Source organism: Schistocerca serialis, chromosome 6 (assembly GCF_023864345.2).
Source record: "Schistocerca serialis cubense isolate TAMUIC-IGC-003099 chromosome 6, iqSchSeri2.2, whole genome shotgun sequence".
Lineage (NCBI taxonomy): Eukaryota > Metazoa > Arthropoda > Insecta > Orthoptera > Acrididae > Schistocerca > Schistocerca serialis.
In genome coordinates this window covers 209,411,479-209,436,812 of record NC_064643.1, presented here as the reverse complement: position 1 = coordinate 209,436,812, position 25,334 = coordinate 209,411,479, and the positions used below count along the sequence as shown (strand labels likewise).

Genomic DNA, 25,334 nt, shown 5'->3' with positions numbered 1-25,334 from the left:
AGAAACTTAACATCAGGATTGATGGTCACGAAGTCAATGAAGTTAAGGAATTCTGCTACCTAGGCAGTAAAATAACCAATGACGGACGGAGCAAGGAGGACATCAAAAGCAGACTCGCTATGGCAAAAAAGGCATTTCTGGCCAAGAGAAATATACTAATATCAAATACCGGCCTTAATTTGAGGAAGAAATTTCTGAGGATGTACGTCTGGAGTACAGCATTGTATGGTAGTGAAACATGGACTGTGGGAAAACCGGAACAGAAGAGAATCGAAGCATTTGAGATGTGGTGCTATAGAGGAATGTTGAAAATTAGGTGGACTGATAAGGTAAGGAATGAGGATGTTCTACGCAGAATCGAAGAGGAAAGGAATATGTGGAAAACACTGATAAGGAGAAGGGACAGGATGATAGGACATCTCCTAAGACATGAGGGAATGACTTCCATGTTACTAGAGGGAGCTGTAGAATGCAAAAACTGTAGAGGAAGACAGAGATTGGAATACGTCAAGCAAATAATTGAGGACGTAGGTTGCAAGTGCTACTCTGAGATGAAGATGTTAGCACAGGAAAGGAATTCGTGGCGGGCCGCATCAAACCAGTCAGTAGACTGATGACCAAAAAAAAAGTGAAGTGTTAATTCTGGTATGACTTTAATGATCTATCTTCAGTTTGCGTATGTCGTATTTTCACGTGCCGCCGCGGGACAGACATTCTACCATTATTTAGCGTGGCGTTTGATGAACATTATCATCTAATTATGGCGAGCATTCACTTAAACATTTAATTTGAACAGTTATAGTTGCATCAGCGCATTAGACTCTGAACTGCTCTGGTAGTTGGATTGTGTGGATTCTTTTTGGTCTGTGACTTTCAGAATATAGTGAACATTTTTGAGAGAATAGTTTTTGATTATGAATCCCAGACAATCTCCTAATTCCTCAGAGCTATAAGCTGTAGCTATAAATGTATTTCTCAGATGAAGTGGGCACTAGGAATTCTAATAACAGGCTTCACGTTTTGCTAATCACTTTCTGGTTGCCAATATTGTAGTTAGAGAGCCAGTGTTGAGAACGGCAAATAACAACATAAAAACAAAACAATTATTCTACAATAATTCCACCCGCCGCCCCACAAACTGTAACGACAATTCCTTTCCGGGAGAAAAGGCGGTTCAAAAATGGTTTGACGATGTCATTAACTCATAACTAGTAAGTTTTTGCAAACGTTTAATCGGTAAAATACCTGAGCATTGTCATATTTCTTTAAACAATCTGTGAGAATGCTGTGTTGGTGATTAATTTCTGTCTTAAGTTTTACTGTTGTGTTCAATTAATTAATGGGAAAAGGCTATTAAAATATGCATTGTATTAATGCAAATAAATTAAACTTATCATGATAATCTTGCAGAGAAAGTCGATTTTAATAAAATAATAAGTGTGTATAAAATCAACGCACATAAATCGACAAGAATTAGTAACGTAAAACGCACTTTTCGCTTCGAAATAATAAGTGTTTACGTGATGTTCTGTGTCATGCTCTAGTAGTATGGAAACATTGCAGTTGGTGAAGAAGCATCAGGAGATGCAGATAACAAATTATTCATTGCCAAAATTTCATAAATTGAACTATGTATTCACAAAAACCAAAACTTGAGTTGGAAGAACCAGAAAAAGGAATTACAAAGAGTGAAGTATCATACGTTTTTCCCCTTTTGTAGGGGAGGGGGCACTTAAAATAACGAGAATGCTTTTAATGGAAAAGCTTTCTTAAGATTTATTAACGATTTTCGATCTGGATGATTATAGATCTGTCACAGAGTAGTAAATCTAGCCTCCATCGAGATTCTAACCGAGAACCACTGCAGCCTTCACTTTACAGTGCGATCCTTTATCCAGTGCTAGCGAACGGCTGTGACATTTATCTTTCTCTTGTTGCGTCAGTGACGGGTGGGACAGAAAAATATGGACGTAGAAGATGAGATTAGATGATTGGACTCAAAATCATAAATAAATAACCCGATGTCACACTTTAAGTGAAATTCACTGATATTACTGAATGGAAATGACAAGAAAACATTACGTGATTTTACCAGGATAATTCTATTCCATCCAGGAAGTAACTCGACGATCACAGAGTTACACAACATTTTTTGTATTGTTGCCAATTTTCCGTTATACTACCAGCAGGATGAACTTGTTTCCGGAGCCAATGTGTTTCTCCAGAAGTCAATACATCTTGTGCCTCAAATATGTGGCAGCTGAGGACCAGAATGTAAAGGGTATAAGCCGAAGATTTTTTTTACCATTTGCGTAATTATGCTTAGGGAATAGAGTGCCATTACTAATAATACTGAGATTCACCACCTATCAATTAAACGTCATAAATCCGTAACTGTCTCTTAAGTATAATGATAACTGAAAAACTCATTCATCAGACATGTTTCACTTTTTTGGACCATCGTCAGTGATTATGCTTTAATCATGACGAGCAGGTAAAACATTTTCTGACCGTTGTAGGCTTAGAAAAAATGATCTTGGAGTACTCTGTCATTGGCACTATCCCTGGAAGGGAAGAGCTCAGATGAAAAGAACGTAGTATTCATGGTGAAACATGGACTTCCTCAGAGAGACCTTGTAAGCTACGAATAATATAAAGTTGCAAATAAAGAGAGTCCATTGTATAAGGAAACCAATGACCAATGACCAAAGACCAATGACCGAAGAAGCGGGCTCAAAATGCTGTGAAGAAAATCAAACCAGCAAATGTGGGCAGTGCAGGTTCGATTACACCCTCTGTTTACGTGAAAGGAGAGGCAGAGGTCATCCGAAAGCCCAATTAGGAACAGAAAGCGCGATCAGTAACGTCCCGTATACGGAATTGTGCCTTTAAGCGCAGACTGAAAGAATCAAAGTATCGTCGCCTTCTAATTATTACAATATAGACGCCACTGACGCTTTTCCAATAAAAGAAAGGAGTGCCTATTTTGAAGAGACTTCAGTTTGCAGTATGCTTAAGACAGAGAAAAACTGGAAATAACGATATATTCAAAAAAAGCTGAGCATAGTGCTGATTTTCTGTGCCAACCTCACAGTCAGCAGAGCGTATTATTAATTTAGTCCTTGATGGTTTTATGCAACTGATGCTTCTGTGGTAATACAAAATTTATATGAGAGTTATAGAGGTATTTAACAGTATAGAGCCGGCTGGGGTGGCCGAGCGGTTCTAGGTGCTACAGTCTGGAACCGCGCGGACACTACGGTCGCAGGTTCGAGTCCTAAATCGGGCATGGATGTGTGTGATGTCCTTAGGTTAGTTAGGTTTAAGTAGCTCTAAGTTCTAGGCGACTGATGACCTCAGATATTAAGTCCCATAGTGCTCAGAGCCATTTGAACCATTTGAACAGTATAGATGGGATGGTAGTTCTGGAATTTACAGAGACTATTCACACGCTGCTGATTCATGATGAAAAATTAGCACTTCTTATTTTAGCAGCAATAATTCCCCTCTACATTAAAATCCATACTTAATTTCTGCCTGTGAGAGAAGTTCTTAGCAGTGCATGAATAGCATCAACACCCCACACACGACAAAGACTCATTACACGACAGTTAATCACAGCAGAATTCCCTATGCTCTCATTTTTCCGTCAACGACTTAATTTCTTTCGTAGTAGGCTGTCGCCTTATTGTGTAGATGATAAAAAATAGTCGCCGTATATTACACTATCATTCACGGTCTCTCCCTTCTCCCACATCCCTCCCACATCCACTGTGGCTGCCTCTTAAATTATCCAACTGGGCGCATATTTGCACCTACATAACCGCTACCTGTTGGCAGTTTTCTGATTAGATTGTCTGCTGTTACTCCGAAGATGAATAAAGACAGTACGGATATCCCAAGCAGCGAACATCGCATGTTTCCATTCTTACAGGTGCGCCATTCAAGAAGTGGTGAAAATAGCGGCACAAAGCACCTATGAACTCGTCAATAATAATGTACGAGAGGGTTAAGTCAGTAATGGAACACTGTTTTTTTTACCAATATCTGCCGAAAAAAATGCTGCGATTGTTGAGAAAATCATGCAATATTCCCTCCCCTACAGTCTCATGAAGTTTCAGTAGATGGCGGCGCTATAAATAGCGTTTACAATGTCGTCTGTAACGGAGTTGCGTTCGAAGTAGAGAACCGTCATTGAGCTTCTTCTGGTGAAAAACCAGAGCATCGCAGATATTCATAGACGCTCACAGAATATCTACGGAGATGTGGCAGTGAACCGAGGCACGATGGGTCGCCGGGCGAAGCTTCTGTCATTATCGCAACAAGGCCGCACAAGCCTATATACTATATCCAGAGTGCTGCTCGATCGCACACAGTTATGACTCCTGCAATATTGGGAAGTGCGGACACTCTCATTCGAGGTGATCGATGGATCACAACCAGACACCTCGTCCCACAACTGGACGTGCCTGTTGACAGTGCTGGCACACTCGTCCATCAGCTAGGGCGTGTGCCCGCTCGGTTCCTCGCCTCCTAACAGACGACCATAAAGAGCAACAAGTCTGTTCCAATGAAGGATGCACTCCGCGCGAAGCAGTACATGTATGATAGGGTGGTCGTGCGGTAGCATTCTCGCTTCCCGCGCCCGGGTTCCCGGGTTCGATTCCCGGTGGGGTCAGGGATTTTCTATGCCTCGTGATGGCTGGGTCTTGTGTGATGTCCTTAGGTTAGTTAGGTTTAAGTAGTTCTAAGTTCTAGGGGACTGCTGACCATAGCTGTTAAGTCCCATAGTGCTCAGAGCCATTTGAACCATATGATAGGGAAGTTGCAAATGCAGCGAGGCGATGGCTCCGATGTCGACCAGTAGAGTGGTACCACGTGACCATACAAGGCCTGCAAGTAAGGTGACATAAGGCCGTCGCATTGAATAGAGTTTATCTCGAAAGTGTATTGGAATCCCCGAAAACAATAACAATTTTCTTTCAGAAAATCTTAGACACCAGGAAGGTATCCGGCCCAGACGGTATCCCCGTAAGATTTTATGTTGGCTATGCTACAAATATAGCGCCATTCTTATCCATCATCTATCAGAGATCAATGGAACAGCGGAAAGTTCCACAGGGCTGGAAGAAGGCCCAGGTCATAGAAATCTATAAAAAGGGTAGAAAATAAGATGCACATAATTACCGGTCAATTTCACTGACATCGATTTGTTGTATAATCATGGAACATGTTTTGTGTTCAGACATAATGACCTTCCTAGACTCTGAGAAGCTCATCTGCAGAAACCAGCACGGTTTTAGGAAACAGCGGTCATGCGAGACACAGCTGGCCCTCTTTACGCATGATATACAACAGGCTCTAGATACAAGCTCCCAGGTTGATGCCGTATTTCTCGAATTTCGAAAGGCGTTCGACTCAGTTCCGCACTGTCGCTTGCTCCAAAAGGTGCACACTTACGGCCTATCCGGCGACACAGGCGGTTGGATAGATAGTTTTCTAACAGACAGGGAACAATTGTCGTCCTGAACGGGGTAACTTCAACAGAAACATGCGTAACTTCAGGTGTGCCCCAGGGCAGTGTAATAGGTCCGCTACTTAATGCGATTTACATAAACGATCTGGTTGATTGTATTGACAGCGGCATTAGACTGTTGCCGATGATGCTACAGTCTACAGGAAAGTAGTAGCACACGAAAGTTGTGAACAAATCAATGAGGATTTGCAGAAAATAAATGCGTGGTGTAATCACTGGCAGTTAGTAAGTGTAACATACTGCGTATAACATACGAGTACAAAATAAACGCCCAGTTTTTGGAAGCGGTAACATCCGTCAAGTATCTGGGTGTGACTATTCAAAATGATCTCAAATGGATCAGATTACACAAGTAATGGTCAAGGCGAACTCTAGATTGCGGATTATTGGTAGAATCCTGAAGCGATGCAGTCTTTCAACAAATGAAATTGCTTATAATACGTTAGTTCGTCCTGTCTTAGAGTATTGTTCGTGTGTATGGGACCCTTACCAGTTGGGTCTGATTCAAGAAATTGAGAAGATCCAAAGAAGAGCGGCAAGATTCGTGACTGGTACATTTAGCCATCGCGAGAGCGTTACAAATCTTACAGAAAGTTTGAAGTGGGACACACTTGCAGATAGACGGCGCACTAAGCGGAAGGGACTGCTCACTTAATTCCTAAATCCGATCTTCGCCGAGAATGTAGAGCATATGTTATTACCACCAACTTTCAAATCGCGCAATGATCACCATTCAAAGATAACGGAAATTAGAGTTCGTACTGAGGCATTCAGACAATCGTTTTTCCCTCGCTCGAACCGCGAGTGAAACAGCCGGGGGGAAATATGACTTTGGCGCGAATTGTGCCCTCCGCCACACACCGCTTGGTTGCTACCGGAATATATATGTGGATGCAGATGTAGAAAAAAATTTGTTGCAATAGTTACTGAACGCCCCTCGTACCAATAATTAATGAAGTCAGGAAAATTCCATGAGTTACTTGCGATTAAGAGAAGTTGCTTCTGTAGCCTAATTAGCATTGCAGTACTAACTCAAGGACTTTTTTAGGGTTTCATTACTTAATTTGGTTAAGGTAATATTCAGTTTCATAAGAGGAGGAGGAAAACACCTGACTCTAGATATAGCCTTTTCCAGGGAGGTTTAATCTATGGTTACATTTGCAGCAGCACACAGCTAGTGAGGTACCAGTAACTTGATCATTCTCTTACTGTTGTAGTGGTGGCCGTGACCGACAGAGGCACATCTCTCACAAAGTAAAAGATAAGAGAAATTTTAATTTACTTTTAAATTAACCTTTTTGCACTCAAAATATGAAACTCTGTAACTCATTGTCAATTATTACATAAGAACTGTCCAGAATGTTCCAACAAAATTACCCATAAATATTGGCGAACTTGGCAGAGTAGTTCACCTCCAATCCTTGCCGCAAGCAGACTGTGACAGACTTTTCCACCATTTCCCGTGGCATTGGCAAATCTCAATTACTCCTGTAGAAGCAATACGCGTTTAAATGTGTCTACATCTCCATTTAGTGATGCTATAGCTGGCAATCTGGGTCGAAGTGAGGGCTGGCTTCATTGAATACACACCAGTTTCTACTTGTTAATGTTATGTAAATGTGAATAAAACTGTAGAAACATTGGAAATATTACAACCAAAACAATATGTAATTTATGTGATTTATTACTATTGTTTATGTGCAAAATTCTGTAATGAAGATGTAATTGTGTTATGAAGAAAGTATGACAAATATGCAAGCACTTGTGTGCAAAGTGTACTATGAACCATTGAGATCGTACTGAAAGTTTAGACCTTTGTCTAGTATCATGAAAGATTGATGGCGGACAAAATCGCAGCTTTCGCTTCTTGTTTTAATTTTGAGATTACAAGATTTGCAACAACTACATCTCGTCTGCTCTCACTATTCATCATATTTATTTTCGAAGGTAATATATTCTTATCTCATGACTCAAATTCTATAACCAGTGTCTATTAGGACAACTGCCAAGACTACAGAAGAAGAACAGACACGTCATTGACCGGCCGGAAAGTCCATAGGTTTGTGAAAAAAGATACTATTCATAATGAGGCAAGAAGGAGTTTTGAAAACGGATCTGCCGCTTTGGAGTCCAACACCCTGCCTACGGAACCACGACGCCTTGATTCTGGCAACTCACTCGATATGCATATCTTGATCTTGGATCGTTCACTGTTTCTATTTTGTTTCTTTCTGCCCAGTCCAGCATACCTTCTTCCTCTTTTTACGCTTGGTCTGTGTTGAGTTCTTGACGGGCTATGGCTATCCACTGATCCATTTTACCACTAAATCTGAGGGGGATGAGCTAGGGAGTTTCCGTTGTCAGTTTCGTGGACCTCTTTTTGTTATTCTAAATTTTCTCCTGGTTTTCGCTTGTCCTAGCAAAGCGTCAGCAGCTGTTACACATTATTGCGAGCAGATGATGTTAATAACTATACGATGAAATTGGTACAGGTGCTCAGTGAATGAAGTGGTGTTAAGCTAATTGCTTTGAATGACGTCAGTAGTGGTGCACCAACACTCCTTAATACGTAAGCAAAGATGGTAGCGCTGACGTTTCTTACGAGAAACAAATCTGATGAAGCTCTGCCTATTTCATCCTGCTCTGCAAGCTAGCATTCACTATAAACTGATGTTCGAATAGCAACAACTACCTTGACATACTGCCTCATGTTTCCCTCGAGAACAAGCAGAGAATGGAACAAAAAGTTCCGAATGCTTGAACGGAAATACTTGTCAACTTGCTCAATGTAATATGTGAAATACCTGTCTTATTAGCACCAAGAGGGCATGCATGCTGCTCGATGTAGAGTTACGCTAGACGTCTTAGATGCACGGAAGAAGGTGTGACAACACAATAGAGCTACAATTAATTTTTCCCTAATTCGATAGTGTTGTGAACTGAACATAAGCTGTGAAGATCGACGACGTATTACTTATCAAATTAAGTCGTAGGTTTTCTTGTTTTATAGTTAGTGAGTGCAAGTAATGTCGAATAACAGTTATATTCCCCACAAATGTTAATGATTTCTCATCCATGGCCAATTAATGATTATTTTGGCACCGTTACTGAAAAATGTGTATGACAACGTGTGCTACATCGCCTAGAGTTCACAAATGAATAACTGAAGAATAGCATATCTCCTCTGTAATAACCCAAAACTTTTGTGTGTCAATTTCTGATAAATTGCGAATAATTTACATGACACCCTTACAGTGCAGTACTAGAAAAATAAAGTTAATTTTTTCATTTGGCACTGGAGTAGGTATATATACTGCAGTTTAAGTCAAATGGATATTGCCGGAATGTAACTGCAATTTTTCACGAAATCAGCAATTGCTGTAAACGGTACTACTCAGCTTGCTTCACACTTTATTTCGCCTGTTTTAGTACTGTTTTTGCTCGAGCGTCGAATTGTTTATTCACCTCATTTGGTAAAATTATATTTTTACTTATATGATATACTGAACATTTCTCATATTGCAGTTAAATCATGTACTATTGTTTGCAAAATACTCCTCAAGATTAATTTGAAAACTATGTCTTTTGTCCTTGCTATCAATTTAATACGCTGAGTTAATGAACGAAATCCAATTCATGAGAAACTAATTACATAAAAATGACAACAGAGTTTGTTGTTTTGATAATTACATTAATTCTATAGACAATTGCACAAAAATATTACTGGCCGCCATGCTACTGAAATGGCAGTCACTACACAAGTTCTGTATTTTATAGTTAATTAAGTAATCAGCTCGTTTGAATCTTTTTCCATTGCTCTGAAACATACTGGCTATTAATTAACTGAACGATCAGGTGCTGAACTCTCATTCACACGTATTTTAAATACTTTAGTGCTGTATCAGTGACTAAGGAAAGGATAGACTTGTCCTATGACACACATAGCAAGGCAAATGTTCGCAAAACATTTGTATTCTCTAAAAAAAAATCCGCTTGATTACAATTCAGCTCGTTTTTACCAGAGTCAGGTGGCTGATGAAGTCTGGTGACTTGCTTGACCCACAATGTTTCTAATTCTTTTGAGATACTGGTGTTTACCTTTTATTGTTAACTCAGACAACATCACCATTCCTAACAGTATAACACAATTTTGTAGATTTTTCCCATTTGTGGTTCCTTTGTGAACAAATTCAGTGGAAATTAGCTAGCAGTGGATACAAGAAGTGGGGCAAAGTGCGTGCGTAGATGAAGTAGTAAGACTTGGGAAAGGTTGATGTTCACTGAACATTTGCGTAAATGAAAAGGGGACACAGGAGTGTCCTAAACGTCTGTATAAAATCGAAGGATTTATTTCACAAATTTTAGTCTAATGCTAGCTTTAACAAAGATGGTTAGCAAGTGGGGATTTAGAGGTTAGATTTTGATTGAGTGTTTGTCCAATGTACTTCAGTGTTTTCAACAACTGAGCGACAGGGTGGTGAATTGTGATGTATAGATTTCAAGAACGGACAGCTCTTGTTGTTTTCCACAATTATTGTCTGGATTCCCGCAGTACTGATGGGGAGGTACCAGTAGGTAAAATTATTAAGTTGATGATGGAGAGATCATTGGGACGAATGGAGAACCGGATGGTCGGCAAGCAAATCAGTGTCATCAGCATATTGAGGAGGATGCACGAAGGGAATCCTTTAGGAACATTGGCTGACTGTAGCAGATATAGAAGTCGTGGCAGGACAGATCTTTCTGGACTACCTGTAGCTGGATTGAAAATAGGATATTCTGTGAATTAATTGTTACATAGGGTGTACGGTTAAATAGAAATGATTGAGCCGATAGGATTTAAACGTCTGTAATCACATTCGCAGTGGATATTGACTAACTAACAACGCCATACTCTGTCATAATCATTTTCAGTGTTTCTTCGTTTTTAGTATAGGAGTTACGACATGGCCTGGCCATCGGCGTCGTAGGTTGTAAGTAGGCTGCTTAGGTTTTTTTATTGGTAACGCCACCACTGTATGAAAATCACTGGCTGTGCTGTGTGCAGTCTGTGGCTAGTTTGCATTGTTGTCTGCCATTGTAGTGTTGGGCAGCGGCAGCTGGATGTGAACAGCGCGTAGCGTTGCGCAGTTGGAGGATAGCCACCAGCAGTGGTGGATGTGGGGAGAGAGATGGCGGAGGTTTGTAATTTGTCATGAACTGATATATATATTATGACTTGTGATGATATTAAGGTAAATACATTGTTTGCTCTCTATTAATATCTTTCATTTGCTAACTATCCCTATCAGTAGTTAGTGCCTTCAGTAGTTTGAATCTTTTATTTAGCTGGCAGTAGTGGCGCTCGCTGTATTGCAGTAGCTTGAGCAGCGAAGATTTTTGTGAGGTAAGCGATTTGTGAAAGGTATAGGTTAATGTTAGTCAGGGCCATTCTTTTGCAGGGATCTTTGATAGTCAGATTGCGTTGCGCTAAAAATATTTTATGTCAGTTTAGGCACAGTCATGTATAAATTGTTCAAAGGGGAAGTTTCAAGGTGACTAAGCTGTAGGAAACGGAGTGTATAATAATGTATGACCCCATCGTGGACGGATTTGTAGTGTTCTGTCCCTTTAAACGTAACATAATTAGGTTCAAACTGCGTCATTAGCCTTACTATTAATATGTGTCTCGTCTATTTTTACAAAAAGTTGGGTCTATCAACGTTAGGATATGCGGTATCCTAGAGCTCCAGCTATACTGCAGCACAGTGAAGGCTGATGGGTTGAGGCATCAGCAGGTGTCAACAACCAATTAACTTAGATCTACGAATATTAATCCCATATTACATCCAAACCGTCACCAACTGCAAAATTTTCAAATCCTGAAACGTCGTCTTTGCTTTGAAGGACAGACTACGTATGGAACCACAACTAGCAGGATGAAGGTATCCTCACTCCGAATACCGATATGTTGTGAGCCGCATCCGATGTCGAAAAACTAGATGGTTCGTTTCACATCTATGGTGACTCCAAATTCACAGTCAATGCTCAAACGGTTGTGGATGCATACCCGGCACCCAAGGAGACGACATCGTGGCTAAAGTGGGTGAGGGCATCATTTTCGCATAGACAGATCTTTAGGAAGCTTATTTCCAGTTTTCCTGTGACGAACAGATAAAAGGCATCCTCGTGGTAAATACGCGCTTTGGCTGATTTCTGAGCAATCTTTTGCCGTTAAGGTTTTCCAGTGCTCTGACCATCTTCCAACGTTATCCGGAACAATTAACGAACAGCATCCCAGAAATGACCAATATCTGGATGACATTGTTTTTATAGGAACAGATCCAATGAATCTGTCACACAATCTGGAGAAATTCTTTCAGGTTCATGAGAAGTCTAATGTGAAGTGCAACGGGGACAAATACGTTTTTCGTTCGTCAGATGGAATACTTAAGCCTTATGTTAAGTGCTGCAGGTATCCGACCTGTACTGAACCACTCTCAGGCCATCCAAATCTTCCTCCATCAGGGATATGAAACAGTTGCAGGCCATTCTCTGTCAACCAAGTTATTACAAAAAAAAAATTGTTCCTCACCCAGCCATTGGAGAACCGTTGCACCTTCTATTACACAAGAATGTGACGTGGCTGTGGTCGACCCCCGGCCAAAAGGCCTTTCATAACCTAAAACAGGCACTCCTGGAACCCACCCGTTAGTGACGTATGATCCACAGTACCTAGTAGTCCTGGCTGCAGATGCCTCAGATTGTGGACTAAGGCAGTCGCCTGTAATGGCGTGGAGCACCGCATCACTTTTGCATCCAAGACGCTGACCATAACAAACAGTGTAAATCGATATCCTGAGGAAACTCTGTAGACTATGTTTGTCATGCTCTCAAGATTATGTTACCATACTGCACATAGGACCTAGGCTACAGAAAAAGGTTGTTACAGCTCGCTTGGTTTCATTCCATAAGTTCACACGATCGTGTTACCTGTTCAAGGATCTAGATAAACAAACTACTGCTTCCCTGTATATTTATTCCTTACTGAATTATGTTTCGTTACTTTTACAAACATACAGCTGAATTCGTAGAATCGATACTAGTAATAAGATTAATCTACACGGAGATTTAAGGTTATTATCTTTGTCCCAGAGCTGTGTCCGTTACGCAAGAACACACATTTTAAAAACATTGTTAGTCGTCATAATAAGTTTACTAATTAATGAAGTAAAAATTAAGTATAGTCTAATGAATTCATTAATGAGCAGGAACTTCAGCCCCATTAATTTGTTCCCTAGGGAAACTAACTGATGTATATACTTCTAACAGCATCAGATAAAGTGTCACATAAAACCTGACCTCCGTATATCTTCAGCGCCGTAATGCGATCTGTGTAAGCGTTGCATACTGCTTTGTTTTATTGTGCTTGGATACGGTAGAGCAAAAAGTACCGAAAACGCTGCGGTGCATGTAAATATGCATGTCTGTGACAAGTTCGAAATTAACTTTTAAATTAAAATATTTAGTTATCTCACATCCTTGATCATTTCACTTAGGCTCAGTGTGAGAAACGTTAGCATATCCCTGCTTTTGCATGCTTGTATTAATGTTTCTGTGATGTGTTCTTCATCCTTGAAAATCTCCTGACTATGGATGTATGGAACGAAAAGAATATCTACCGATCAAACTTTCACTCTCTGACACTTATTGAGCTGTGAGCAGACTTGAAAGAAGAAATGTATTCTGTGGCCATATAAATCGTAGACAACATCATTAATGTCGTCACACATTGCTATAGATACTATATTTCTCCATGTATCGTTGTGAATTTCCCTTTTACTTTTTCTTAAGGAAAACAACATACATGCTGCTTGTTGCTGCCTTCAGTCTGAAGACTGGTTTTATGCAGCTCTCCAAGCACATGCTGGTTATATACTATTTTAGCTGAAAATAATGACTGGCCTGTTTTTCGTTATTATTACTAGCATTGTGATTATTCTTATTATCAAGGCGGTCTTGTAGTTAGGACCTCATCGAGTAAATCATTCCCATCAGAGAAAAATCCTTTCTGTCCTACTCCATTGTTGAGTCACATTCTCGAAGTGCCTCTCAATAGCAGGAAAGCGATTCTGGGAGAACCTCCCCCATTATATTAGAGAAGTGAATAACTTCTCCACCTTCGGAAGACAGTTAATGATGTATCTACTAAAGCAACAATAATGATTACAGTTGTCCCTGCACGAACTAGTTAGCCTCTTCCGCCCTTCTTCCCAGCCACACCTGCTTCTTTTCCCAGAATTCTTAGTTGATACAGTCTCCTTGAATTTCCTTTCGCCTGAACTGCACATATCAGAAAAAATCTATGTCGTGCGCCTGTAAATTCTTTTTACATCTGCCACTATCATTATTGTTAGTATTGTCATTGTTATTGTTAATATTATCACTATTAGTGGCAGCAGCTGCAGTAGAAGTGCTAGCAGTACAACTTTACTAGTTCATAATCAATATTATTTACTCACATGGCCACTTAGGATACATTTTAACACTGGTTGTCGTATTATAACTGTCATTTCTGAGGAAAATATGACGTAAAAAAAGATACTGTATACGTGGAACCTAGGTCTAACCTAAGACAAGGTCTCATGACCCTAATCAGTTTACGTTAAATAAATAAATAATAGATTGCCTGTTGCATTGTCTACACGACATCAGCGTATCGCCTCAGTTCACACGATTCAGTACCAAATAAACTCTAAAATTAATAGTACACTGTCAAACATAAATTTTCAGAGATAAACTTTTCTTATTTAAAATTTTACAGAAGAAATTCCACAGTCTTTCATCAATCATAAAAACAAGTAAATAAAACAATGTTACAATGTTTTTCTTTATGAAAGGATTTAAACAGAGTCAAAACATACCGTTCACGTGAGTACTAACAGCATTTTTACTTTTACAGAATAATAGGGCAAGTACCGAGACTTTTTCTGAACGATTCTAAGACGCAGTAGGCGACTAAAATGCTCTGTTTTTTTTCCTTGCTTATTGCAATTAAGGAACTAAAACATAAGAACAGACACCTTCAGTATATAATTATAAATATTTCGAAATATTTAGGAACGGAAAGTTGACAGAATTGTCTAAGCTGCGATGGGCTCACATTCAGACATTCGACATGAGTTTTTGCTTGGCAGCTTTTGCAAATGTACTTGTCGCTTATGAACCAAACGTTTGATGTTTTAGTCCCACTTTTCTGGTTGCAGGAAACCTGAATTTGACAACGCTTTCTATTTCCTTATTGTTCAGCGCTGGTATCGAGTGCCTGCAAGGGAAGACTGATCATCTCTGCAGTTTATGGGGGGGCAGGAAGCTCATCTGCTACTCTGAGGATAAACTCTCGGCGTGAAATCTTCTTAGAGGTAAGTAACTTAAAAACTGTGTGAGCATTGATCGTGGTAATCTCAAGAATATTGTAAAAGACATGCACAGGCCGTCGGTGGGTGCCAGCTCGGACATTGTGGTGTCTAGCCATTTGGTCAACTAGATCGACTTCACCCCAAGTTTCATTATAAAACTTCAATGTTTCTGGAAGTTTCTTCTCAGTATTCTCATTCATCTGAAATCTGGCATGCATGTTACTGAGAATAACGATTTTTTTTCTTTTGCCGTTGGTATACCATGAGAAGATTGTGGCCTGACTTGTACAAAGATGTTGCATACATTGCGTCATCTCCCCTTCCCGCCACAGGAGGGACTTCGTTGAGTGATGTCCATAGAGTGCCAACTAAACTTGTTCCTTTTTGTTCGAGTTCATCCGCCAGCTTCAAAGAGGTGTCGAAGTGGTTAGTCGTGATGTTACGACTACAGCTGAGGAGTTTCATGTTTACCTCAGTAAAAATGGTTCAAATGGCTCTGAGCACTATGGGACTTAACTACTGTGGTCATCAGTCCCCTAGAACTTAGAACTACTTAAACCTAACTAACCTAAGGACATCACACACATCCATGCCCGAGGCAGGATTCGAACCTGCGACCGTAGCAGTCACGCGGTTCCGGACTGCGCGCCTAGAACCGCTAGACCACCGCGGCCGGCTGCCTCAGTAAGGGAATCCATTCAGGATGTATGGCTTGTCAGCGTCGCAACAAAGCCACTATTTTATCCCATCCTTGTTAGGTTCAATCTACATCTACATGCATACTCCACAAGCCATCTGACGGTGCGTGGCGGAGGGTACTTTGAGTACCTCTATCGGTTCTCCCTTCTGTTCCAGTCTCGTATTGTTCGTGGAAAGAAAGATTGTCGGCATGGCTCTGTGTGGGCTCTAATCTCTGATTTTATCCTCATGATCTCTTCGCGAGATATACGTAGGAGGGAGCGATATACTGCTGGATTCCTCCGCGAAGGAATGTTCTCGAAACTTCAACAAAAGCCCGTACCGAGCTATTGAGCGTCTCTCCTGCAAGAGTCTTCCACTGGAGTTTATCTATCATCTCCGTGACGCTTTCGCGATTACTAAATGATCCTGTAACGAAGCGCGCTGCTCTCCGTTGGATCTTCTCTATCTCTTCTATCAACCCTATCTGGTACGGATCCCACACTGCTGAGCAGTATTCATGCAGTGGGCGAACAAGCGTATTGTAACCTACTTCCTTTGTTTTCGGATTGCATTTGCTTAGGATTCTTCCAATGAATCTCAGTCTGGCATCTACTTTAGCGACGATTAATTTTATATGGTCATTCCATTTTAAATCACTCGTAATGCCTACTCGCAGATAATTTATGGAATTAACTGCTTCCATTGCTGACCTGCTATATTGTAGCTAAATGATAAAGGATCTTTCTTTCTTTGCATTCGTAACACATTACACTTGTCTACATTGAGATTCAATTGCCATTCCCTACACCATGCGTCAATTCGTCGCAGATCCTCCTGTATTTCAGTACAATTTTCCATTGTTACAACCTCTCGATATGCTACAGCCAACGTACCGCGACCATGTCAACCTCTCGCAGCTCCATCCACTGCACCGATGGCATGTGCTGTATGAATGGATACCTGTACCTGTAGGGATGCATTTGCTTGTGCACCGTCATGTTCTCATCTGGCTTACAACAGACAATGTAGTTGTCACTAAATAGATTTCCTATTTCTGAAGAAAGACAACATTTATCAGTTTCATTGCGTTGTCGTCTTGATGACATTGAATCAAACCTAAGATGACTGCTTATTTCTACAGATCTGTTCCTTTACATGGTGCTTTGAAAGAAAGGAGGTTTCCGTTTACTGCTCCATAAGTTCTTGTATGAAATACCCCGAGGACCATATGCTCCACGAGTTTAGAGTAATCCAATGAAAGCAACTTCCAATCTTAGGGACCATATACAGGGTGTCACCTAACGTTACCGCTGGATATATTTCGTAAAACACATCAAATACTGATGAACCGATTCCACAGGCCGAACGTGAGGAGAGGGGCTAGTGTAATTGTTTAATACAAACCATATAAAAATGCACGGGAGTATGTTTTTTAACACAAACCTACGTTTTTTTAAATGGAACCACGTTAGTTTTGTTACCACATCTGAACATATAAACAAATACCTATCAGTGCCGTTTGTTGCATTGTAAAATGTTAATTACATCCGGAGATATTGTAACCTAAAGTTGACGCTTGAGTACCACTCCTCCGCTGTTCGATCGTGTGTATCGGAGAGCACTGCAACATACATCGCGTTTCTACAGAATGATCTGCCAACGTTGCTCGAAAATGTCCCACTGGAAACGCGTCGACGTATGTGGTATCAGCATGATGGTGCACCTGCACATTCCGCAATTAACACTAGGCTGACCCTTGACAGGATGTTCGACGGGCGTTTCATAGGACGTGGAGGACGCGTAAATTGGCCAGCCCGTTCTACTGATCTTACACCTCTGGACTTCTTTCTGTGGGATACGTTAAAGGAGAATGTGTACCGTGATGTGCCTACAACCCCAGAGGATATGAAACAACGTATTGTGGCAGCCTGCGGCGACGTTACACAAGATGTACTGCGGCGTGTACGACATTCATTACGCCAGAGATTGCAATTGTGTGCAGCAAATGATTGCCACCACATTGAACATCTATTGGACTGACATGTCGGGACACACTCTATTCCACTCCGTAATTGAAAACGGAAACCACGTGTGTACGTGTACCTCACCCCTCATGGTAATGTACATGTGCGTCAGTGAAAAATACCAATAAAAAGGTGTTATCATGTAGACGTAATGTGCTGTTCCAGTCTCTTCTGTACCTAAGGTCCATCACCGTTCCCTTTGGATCCCTACGTAATTCGGTGCTCTCCGATACACACGATCGAACAGCGGAGGAGTGGCACTCAAGCGTCAACTTTAGATTACAATATCTCCGGATGTAATTAACATTTTACAATGCAACAAATGGCACTGATTACGTATTTGTTTATATGTTCAGATGTGCTAACAAAACTAACGGGGTTCCATTTAAAAAAATGTAGGTTTGTGTTAAAAAACATACTTCCGTGCATTTTTTTATGGTTTGTAGTAACCAATTACACTAGCCCCTCTCCTCACGTTCGGTCTGTGGAATCGATTCGTCAGTATTTGATGTGGTTTACGAAATATATCCAGCGGTAATGTTAGGTGACTCACCCTGTGTTATTACCAACTATGCTGTGAGCCTTTTCTTCAGTGTACTTTTTTTCATCAGTTTTAGGATCGGGTCGCTGACATATAGTCACAACACAGAGAGTGGCAAGTCGCTTACAGCATGCCGTCTCGCGCGTCCCGTCGGCCCGCGTTTCTACCGCAAATCATTCTGAGCGCTGCTCCTGCCTGCTGTGTCGCATGGCAAAAGCCGTGTCCCCTTGGTGCCCTCGCCAGGGAGTCGATGCCGTATGGCGCTTCCTCTCCTGCTGCACCCAACGTGCCGCGACCATATCCACCTCTTGCAGCTCCATCAACTGCACCGACCGCCACGCCGCCGCCGTCTTGTGAGTCCTGCACAACATCTGGATCATCGCCATTGTTAGCTGCAAATTGAATCGTATGTCACATTTATTTATCAGTGACTTACCGGTTCCATCAGATAGCTGACCGATAACTCGTCCACGCCGCCGTCCACGACCTTGTCGAAGGCCGCGTTTTGCATTGCACATACGTCTGGATCTTCGTTGGGAGGGGCGTAAATCCGTAAATCCAACATCTCAAGAATAGAAGAAAGAAAACTATACATTGCACTGTGCTCTCATTGGTTCAGAAACGTAGGTAGAATGGTCCATGTTTACGTTGAGCAAGAGGTAGGTCATCGTCAGATCGATCAGATTCTGCTTACTGTTCATTTGATGCGTCTTAATCACTCGAGTCAGCAGTTTTCACTGGAACAAAATCATCGCCCTCCTCCACGTTCGTCTCACTACTGGATTCATCACTTGACTGCGTCGGTGAAACGCCCACCAGATAGTAGAGAATCTCGGCCTCCGCAAGGACACGTCGTCTTGCCATTGTAGTTTCAACGACGGAAATTCGCGAAAATAAACTGTAAGCTCACGACGCTGGCGTCAGGACTGCCTCAGCTCTCTCGGTTTGACAGCGGAAAAGATATACACTCCTGGAAATTGAAATAAGAACACCGTGAATTCATTGTCCCAGGAAGGGGAAACTTTATTGACACATTCCTGGGGTCAGATACATCACATGATCACACTGACAGAACCACAGGCACATAGACACAGGCAACAGAGCATGCACAATGTCGGCACTAGTACAGTGTATATCCACCTTTCGCAGCAATGCAGGCTGCTATTCTCCCATGGAGACGATCGTAGAGATGCTGGATGTAGTCCTGTGGAACGGCTTGCCATGCCATTTCCACCTGGCGCCTCAGTTGGACCAGCGTTCGTGCTGGACGTGCAGACCGCGTGAGACGACGCTTCATCCAGTCCCAAACATGCTCAATGGGGGACAGATCCGGAGATCTTGCTGGCCAGGGTAGTTGACTTACACCTTCTAGAGCACGTTGGGTGGCACGGGATACATGCGGACGTGCATTGTCCTGTTGGAACAGCAAGTTCCCTTGCCGGTCTAGGAATGGTAGAACGATGGGTTCGATGACGGTTTGGATGTACCGTGCACTATTCAGTGTCCCCTCGACGATGGTGTACGGCCAGTGTAGGAGATCGCTCCCCACACCATGATGCCGGGTGTTGGCCCTGTGTGCCTCGGTCGTATGCAGTCCTGATTGTGGCGCTCACCTGCACGGCGCCAAACACGCATACGACCACCATTGGCACCAAGGCAGAAGCGACTCTCATCGCTGAAGACGGCACGTCTCCATTCGTCCCTCCATTCACGCCTGTCGCGACACCACTGGAGGCGGGCTGCACGATGTTGGGGCGTGAGCGGAAGACGGCCTAACGGTGTGCGGGACCGTAGCCCAGCTTCATGGAGACGGTTGCGAATGGTCCTCGCCGATACCCCAGGAGCAACAGTGTCCCTAATTTGCTGGGAAGTGGCGGTGCGGTCCCCTACGGCACTGCGTAGGATCCTACGGTCTTGGCGTGCATCCGTGCGTCGCTGCGGTCCGGTCCCAGGTCGACGGGCACGTGCACCTTCCGCCGACCACTGGCGACAACATCGATGTACTGTGGAGACCTCACGCCCCACGTGTTGAGCAATTCGGCGGTACGTCCACCCGGCCTCCCGCATGCCCACTATACGCCCTCGCTCAAAGTCCGTCAACTGCACATACGGTTCACGTCCACGCTGTCGCGGCATGCTACCAGTGTTAAAGACTGCGATGGAGCTCCGTATGCCACGGCAAACTGGCTGACACTGACGGCGGCGGTGCACAAATGCTGCGCAGCTAGCGCCATTCGACGGCCAACACCGCGGTTCCTGGTGTGTCCGCTGTGCCGTGCGTGTGATCATTGCTTGTACAGCCCTCTCGCAGTGTCAGGAGCAAGTATGGTGGCTCTGACACACCGGTGTCAATGTGTTCTCTTTTCCATTTCCAGGAGTGTACTTGTCAGTATGCTTCCATAAGGGCGGCGCGCCTGACATCTGCTGTCGTGTAAGACAACTACGACGTGAATTCAAGTTCTAAGGCCTCCGATGTTTTTCTAACTAGCTACTCACCCGAAATCGATGAAACTGGCGTTACTTCTCGACGTAGTCGCCCTGCAGACGTACACATTTTTCACAACGCTTACGCCATGATTCCATGGCAGCGGCGAAGGCTTCTTTAGGAGTCTGTTTTGACCACTGGAAAATCGCTGAGGCAATAGCAGCACGGCTGGTGAATGTGCGGCCACGGAGAGTGTCTTTCATTGTTGGAAAAATCCAAAAGTCACTAGGAGCCAGGTCAGGTGAGTAGGGAGCATGAGGAATCACTTCAAAGTTGTTATCACGAAGAAACTGTTGCGTAACGTTAGCTCGATGTGCGGGTGCGTTGTCTTGGTGAAACAGCACACGTGCAGCCCTTCCCGGACGTTTTTGTTGCAGTGCAGGAAGGAATTTGTTCTTCAATACATTTTCGTAGGTTGCACCTGTTACCGTAGTGTCCTTTGGAACGCAATGGGTAAGGATTACGCCCTCGCTGTCCCAGAACATGGACACCATCATTTTTTCAGCACTGGCGGTTACCCGAAATTTTTTTGGTGGCGGTGAAACTGTGTGCTTCCATTGAGCTGACTGGCGCTTTGTTTCTGGATTGAAAAATGGCATCCACGTCTCATCCATTGTCACAACCGAGGAAAATAAAGTCCCATTCATGCTGTCGTTGTGCATCAGCATTGCTTGGCAACATGCCACACGGGCAGCCATGTGGTCGTCTGTCAGCATTCGTGGCACCCACCTGGATGACACTTTTCGCATTTTCAGGTCGTCATGCAGGATTGTGTGCACAGAACCCACAGAAATGCCAACTCTGCAGGCGACCTGTTCAACAGTCATTCGGCGATCCCCCAAAACAATTCTCTCCACTTTCTCGATCGTGTTGTCAGACCGGCTTGTGTGAGCCCAAGGTTGTTTTGGTTTGTTGTCACATGATTTTCTGCCTTCATTAAACTGTCGCACCCACGAACGCACTTTCGACACATCCATAACTCCATCGCCACATGTCTCCTTCAACTGTCGATGAATTTCAATTGGTTTCACACCACGCAAATTCAGAAAACAAATGATTGCATGCTGTTCAAGTAAGGAAAACGTCGCCATTTTAAGTATTTAAAACAGTTCTCATTCTCGCCGCTGGCGGTAAAATTCCATCTGCCGTACGGTGCTGCCATCTCTGGGACATATTGACAATGAACACAGCCTCATTTTAAAACAATGCGCATGTTTCTATCTCTTTCCAATCCGGAGAAAACAAATCAGAGGCCTTAGAACTTGAATTCACCTCGTATTAGCAGTGCCCCAGACAGCAGTGTAGGATGGAGAAGGGGGTCTTGCCCACCATATAAAATTTTACTCTGTGACTTCCCAGTGTCACTTCAGGTCTACACGTCGTAAGTCCATAGAAAAATGAAAGCCTCCCTGATATAAAGTACCGCCTGACCTCCGAATCCTTTGTATTTCACATTCTTTTTGCCACAAAGTGTAGTAATACAGGGTGATTCAAAAAGAATACCACAACTTTAGGAATTTAAAACTCTGCAACGACAAAAGGCAGAGCTAAGCACTATCTGTCGGCGAATTAAGGGAGCTATAAAGTTTCATTTAGTTGTACATTTGTTCACTTGAGGCGCTGTTGACTAGGCGTCAGCGTCAGTTGATGCTAAGATGGCGACCGCTCAACAGAAAGCTTTTTGTGTTATTGAGTACGGCAGAAGTGAATCGACGACAGTTGTTCAGCGTGCATTTCGAACGAAGTATGGTGTTAAACCTCCTGATAGGTGGTGTATTAAACGTTGGTATAAACAGTTTACAGAGAATTGGTGTTTGTGCAAAGGGAAAAGTTCTGGACGGCCGAGAACGAGTGATGAAAATGTAGCACGCATCCAGCAAGCATTTGTTCGCAGCCCAGGAAAATCGACTCGCAGAGCTAGCAGAGAGCTGCAAATTCCACAATCAACTGTATGGAGAGTCCTACGAAAAAGGTTAGTTATGAAACCTTATCGTCTGAAATTGGTTCAAGCACTGTCTGCAGCTGATAAGATTGAAAGAATCGATTTCTGTGATTTTATCCTTGCTCAAATGGAAACAGATGAATCTTTCGTTTCAAAGATTGTGTTTAGTGATGAAGCAGCTTTCCACACTAATGGGAAAGTCAACCGTCACAATGTCTGTATATGGGGCACTGAGAATCCGCGGGAAACAATTCAGTATGAACGTGACTCGCCTAAGGTGAACGTTTTCTGTGCCATTTCAGCCAATAAAGTTTTTGGTCCCTTTTTCTTCGAAGGTGCTACTGTAACTGGACTACAGTATCTGGAGATGTTAGAGAATTGGCTGTTCCCTCAGCTCGAACAAGAAGCACAACAATTCGTATTTCAGCAGGATGGAGCGCCACCACATTGGCACTTATCTGTCCATAACTACCTGAACGTCAACTACCCAAGGCGATGGATCGGCCGCCAGGCAGCCCGTGACAGAGCACTTCATCACTGGCCTCCAAGACGCCCTGATCTTACCCCCTGCGATTTTTTCTTATGGGGGTGTGTTAAGGATATGGTGTTTCGGCCACCTCTCCCAGCCACCATTGATGATTTGAAACGAGAAATAACAGCAGCTATCCAAACTGTTACGCCTGATATGCTTCAGAGAGTGTGGAACGAGTTGGAGTATTGGGTTGATATTGCTCGTATGTCTGGAGGGGGCCATATTGAACATCTCTGAACTTGTTTTTGAGTGAAAAAAAAAACCTTTTTAAATACTCTTTGTAATGATGTATAACAGAAGGTTATATTATGTTTCTTTCATTAAATACACATTTTTAAAGTTGTGGTATTCTTTTTGAATCACCCTGTATATTCCAACATGTCGTCAATAGTGCCGAGGCACGCCCAGTAACTATTTAGAGTCTGTAAACCGGTGTTACTGAGTTCAAACTGCATGAAAATGCATATGGGTCAAAAATGACCCACATGGTATTACTTGTATAACAGCTAAATTTTTCATACTTCTAGGTGGGCTAGGGGGATGAAATTTTGCTAAGTTGTACAACCCCATAAATGATGAAAAGTCACTGGAGTATTTGGCCCTGCGTTGATTATGAAGGGCATAAGGTCCTCGAAAAACCCTCATGAATCAAAATTGATCCACATGGTACTTGTACGGTGAACATGTGAAATCCCGAAAATTCCGTAGTTTTTAACAAGAGAGCGATTCATCTTTGTTATCTCGTTAAGAGAACATATCGGTTAAAAGTACTACAGTATTATACTACATATACCAGTATTGAAAATAACTAAACACTATTGCAGTTGTGATAACTTACATTCTTCATAGATAAGTAACATTTCTACCTTCTTTTAGTTGTTGGACATTGTACACTCACAATGCATCGACTGATGACGGTTGACTAAATGACAGGTGTGCATTTTCTTTGTGTTTTCATTTGTTTATTTTCAACTCCAACAACCAGACAACTTACTATTTCCGATGTGTATGTATTGTGTGTTAGTATAGTAGAGTCAGTCAGTGTGTTGTTAGGTTTTTGAAAACTTTATGTTTACTTGATTGGTACACTGTGATACAGCTCTCAACAGGTGTTGAGGAGAGGAAGAGAATTACCGAATAAAAAATGTTGGGTGCCATTTAAAAAGACATACTGTTGTTCACCATCTTTGTAACGAACAAAGAATAGAAGCAATAATCCTGGTTGAAATCCACTTGACAGTTAAACAAGATTTGCTTGAAACGTTTTTTGCTTCTGGACAAGAATTTATTTTAGGTAGTCATGATAAATGGGATACACTTATGTATACACTACAAACATAATCACTTTTTCTGTGGGTGCAACAACATGTATATTGATATCTCAAGTACAATGAACGTCATCGGTGAATGCAGTTCAGCCATTTCAATTCATTTCTCTAAAATTGAATACAGGTTATCGCCGAGGCATGCAACCATTTGAACAATAGATAACTTTAAAAAATGCTGGAGAAGGTCAGCGATCAAAAATAGAATATTTGAAATTAATTATAAAATACTCTAAATCGGAAAGGCACGTGTTTTGCAAGTTGCCCGGTTTCCATCATCATTTGATGATCTTCAGACCTTCAAAATTGTTATATGATACAGGATATAAATTAGAGGGGCACACAAAAATTACGAGACACACTCATATTGATGGACGGTGGCTATAATGATGAACGATGAGAGTTGTCGTTCCATAAATACTGGAGGCTCCACCTACAGCTGACAGCACGACGTCAACGTTAGCCAATCAGGTATGAATCGAAAGAATTATCTACAAAAAGATATAATTGTTAATAAATGCAAAGTCAAAATTACGCAGAATAATTTTATAATAAAGAAGAAATAGCTTATTAATACAGATATTGCCGAATACGCATCTTAACCCTAGGACTCACTCTGGGGTCATAGGTGACCCCAATCATCTTTACAATGGATAAAATAATATTTCTATTTCTTGTAAAAATCCAGAATTTTATGACTTTTACCACACAGTATTGTAGTTCTCTCACAAAAATTTTTAGAGCGCTTGACGCAACATTTAAATCAATAATTAACAAAAACTACTGTTGGGGTCAATTATGACCCCAGGTAGATTATATGTAACATTCATAGAATGTATAGATTATCAACTATCAATCTCTTTCTTAGGT

The 25,334-nt window shown here is 42.1% G+C and overlaps 1 protein-coding gene across 1 annotated transcript in view; it reads right to left on the bottom strand.

Annotated features, from left to right (window-relative positions):
- LOC126484754 (UDP-glucosyltransferase 2-like) overlaps positions 1-19,044 on the bottom strand; it is a 141,697-nt gene extending 122,653 nt beyond the window's left edge. Inside the window, exons 1-2 of the mRNA XM_050108349.1 lie at positions 18,900-19,044; positions 18,308-18,572 (exon numbers count right to left, since the gene is read on the bottom strand). Of these exons, the coding sequence (XP_049964306.1) occupies positions 18,308-18,572; positions 18,900-19,044 (410 nt within the window). The remainder of the gene's footprint in view (positions 1-18,307; positions 18,573-18,899) is intronic.
- Positions 19,045-25,334: the final 6,290 nt, after the last annotated feature.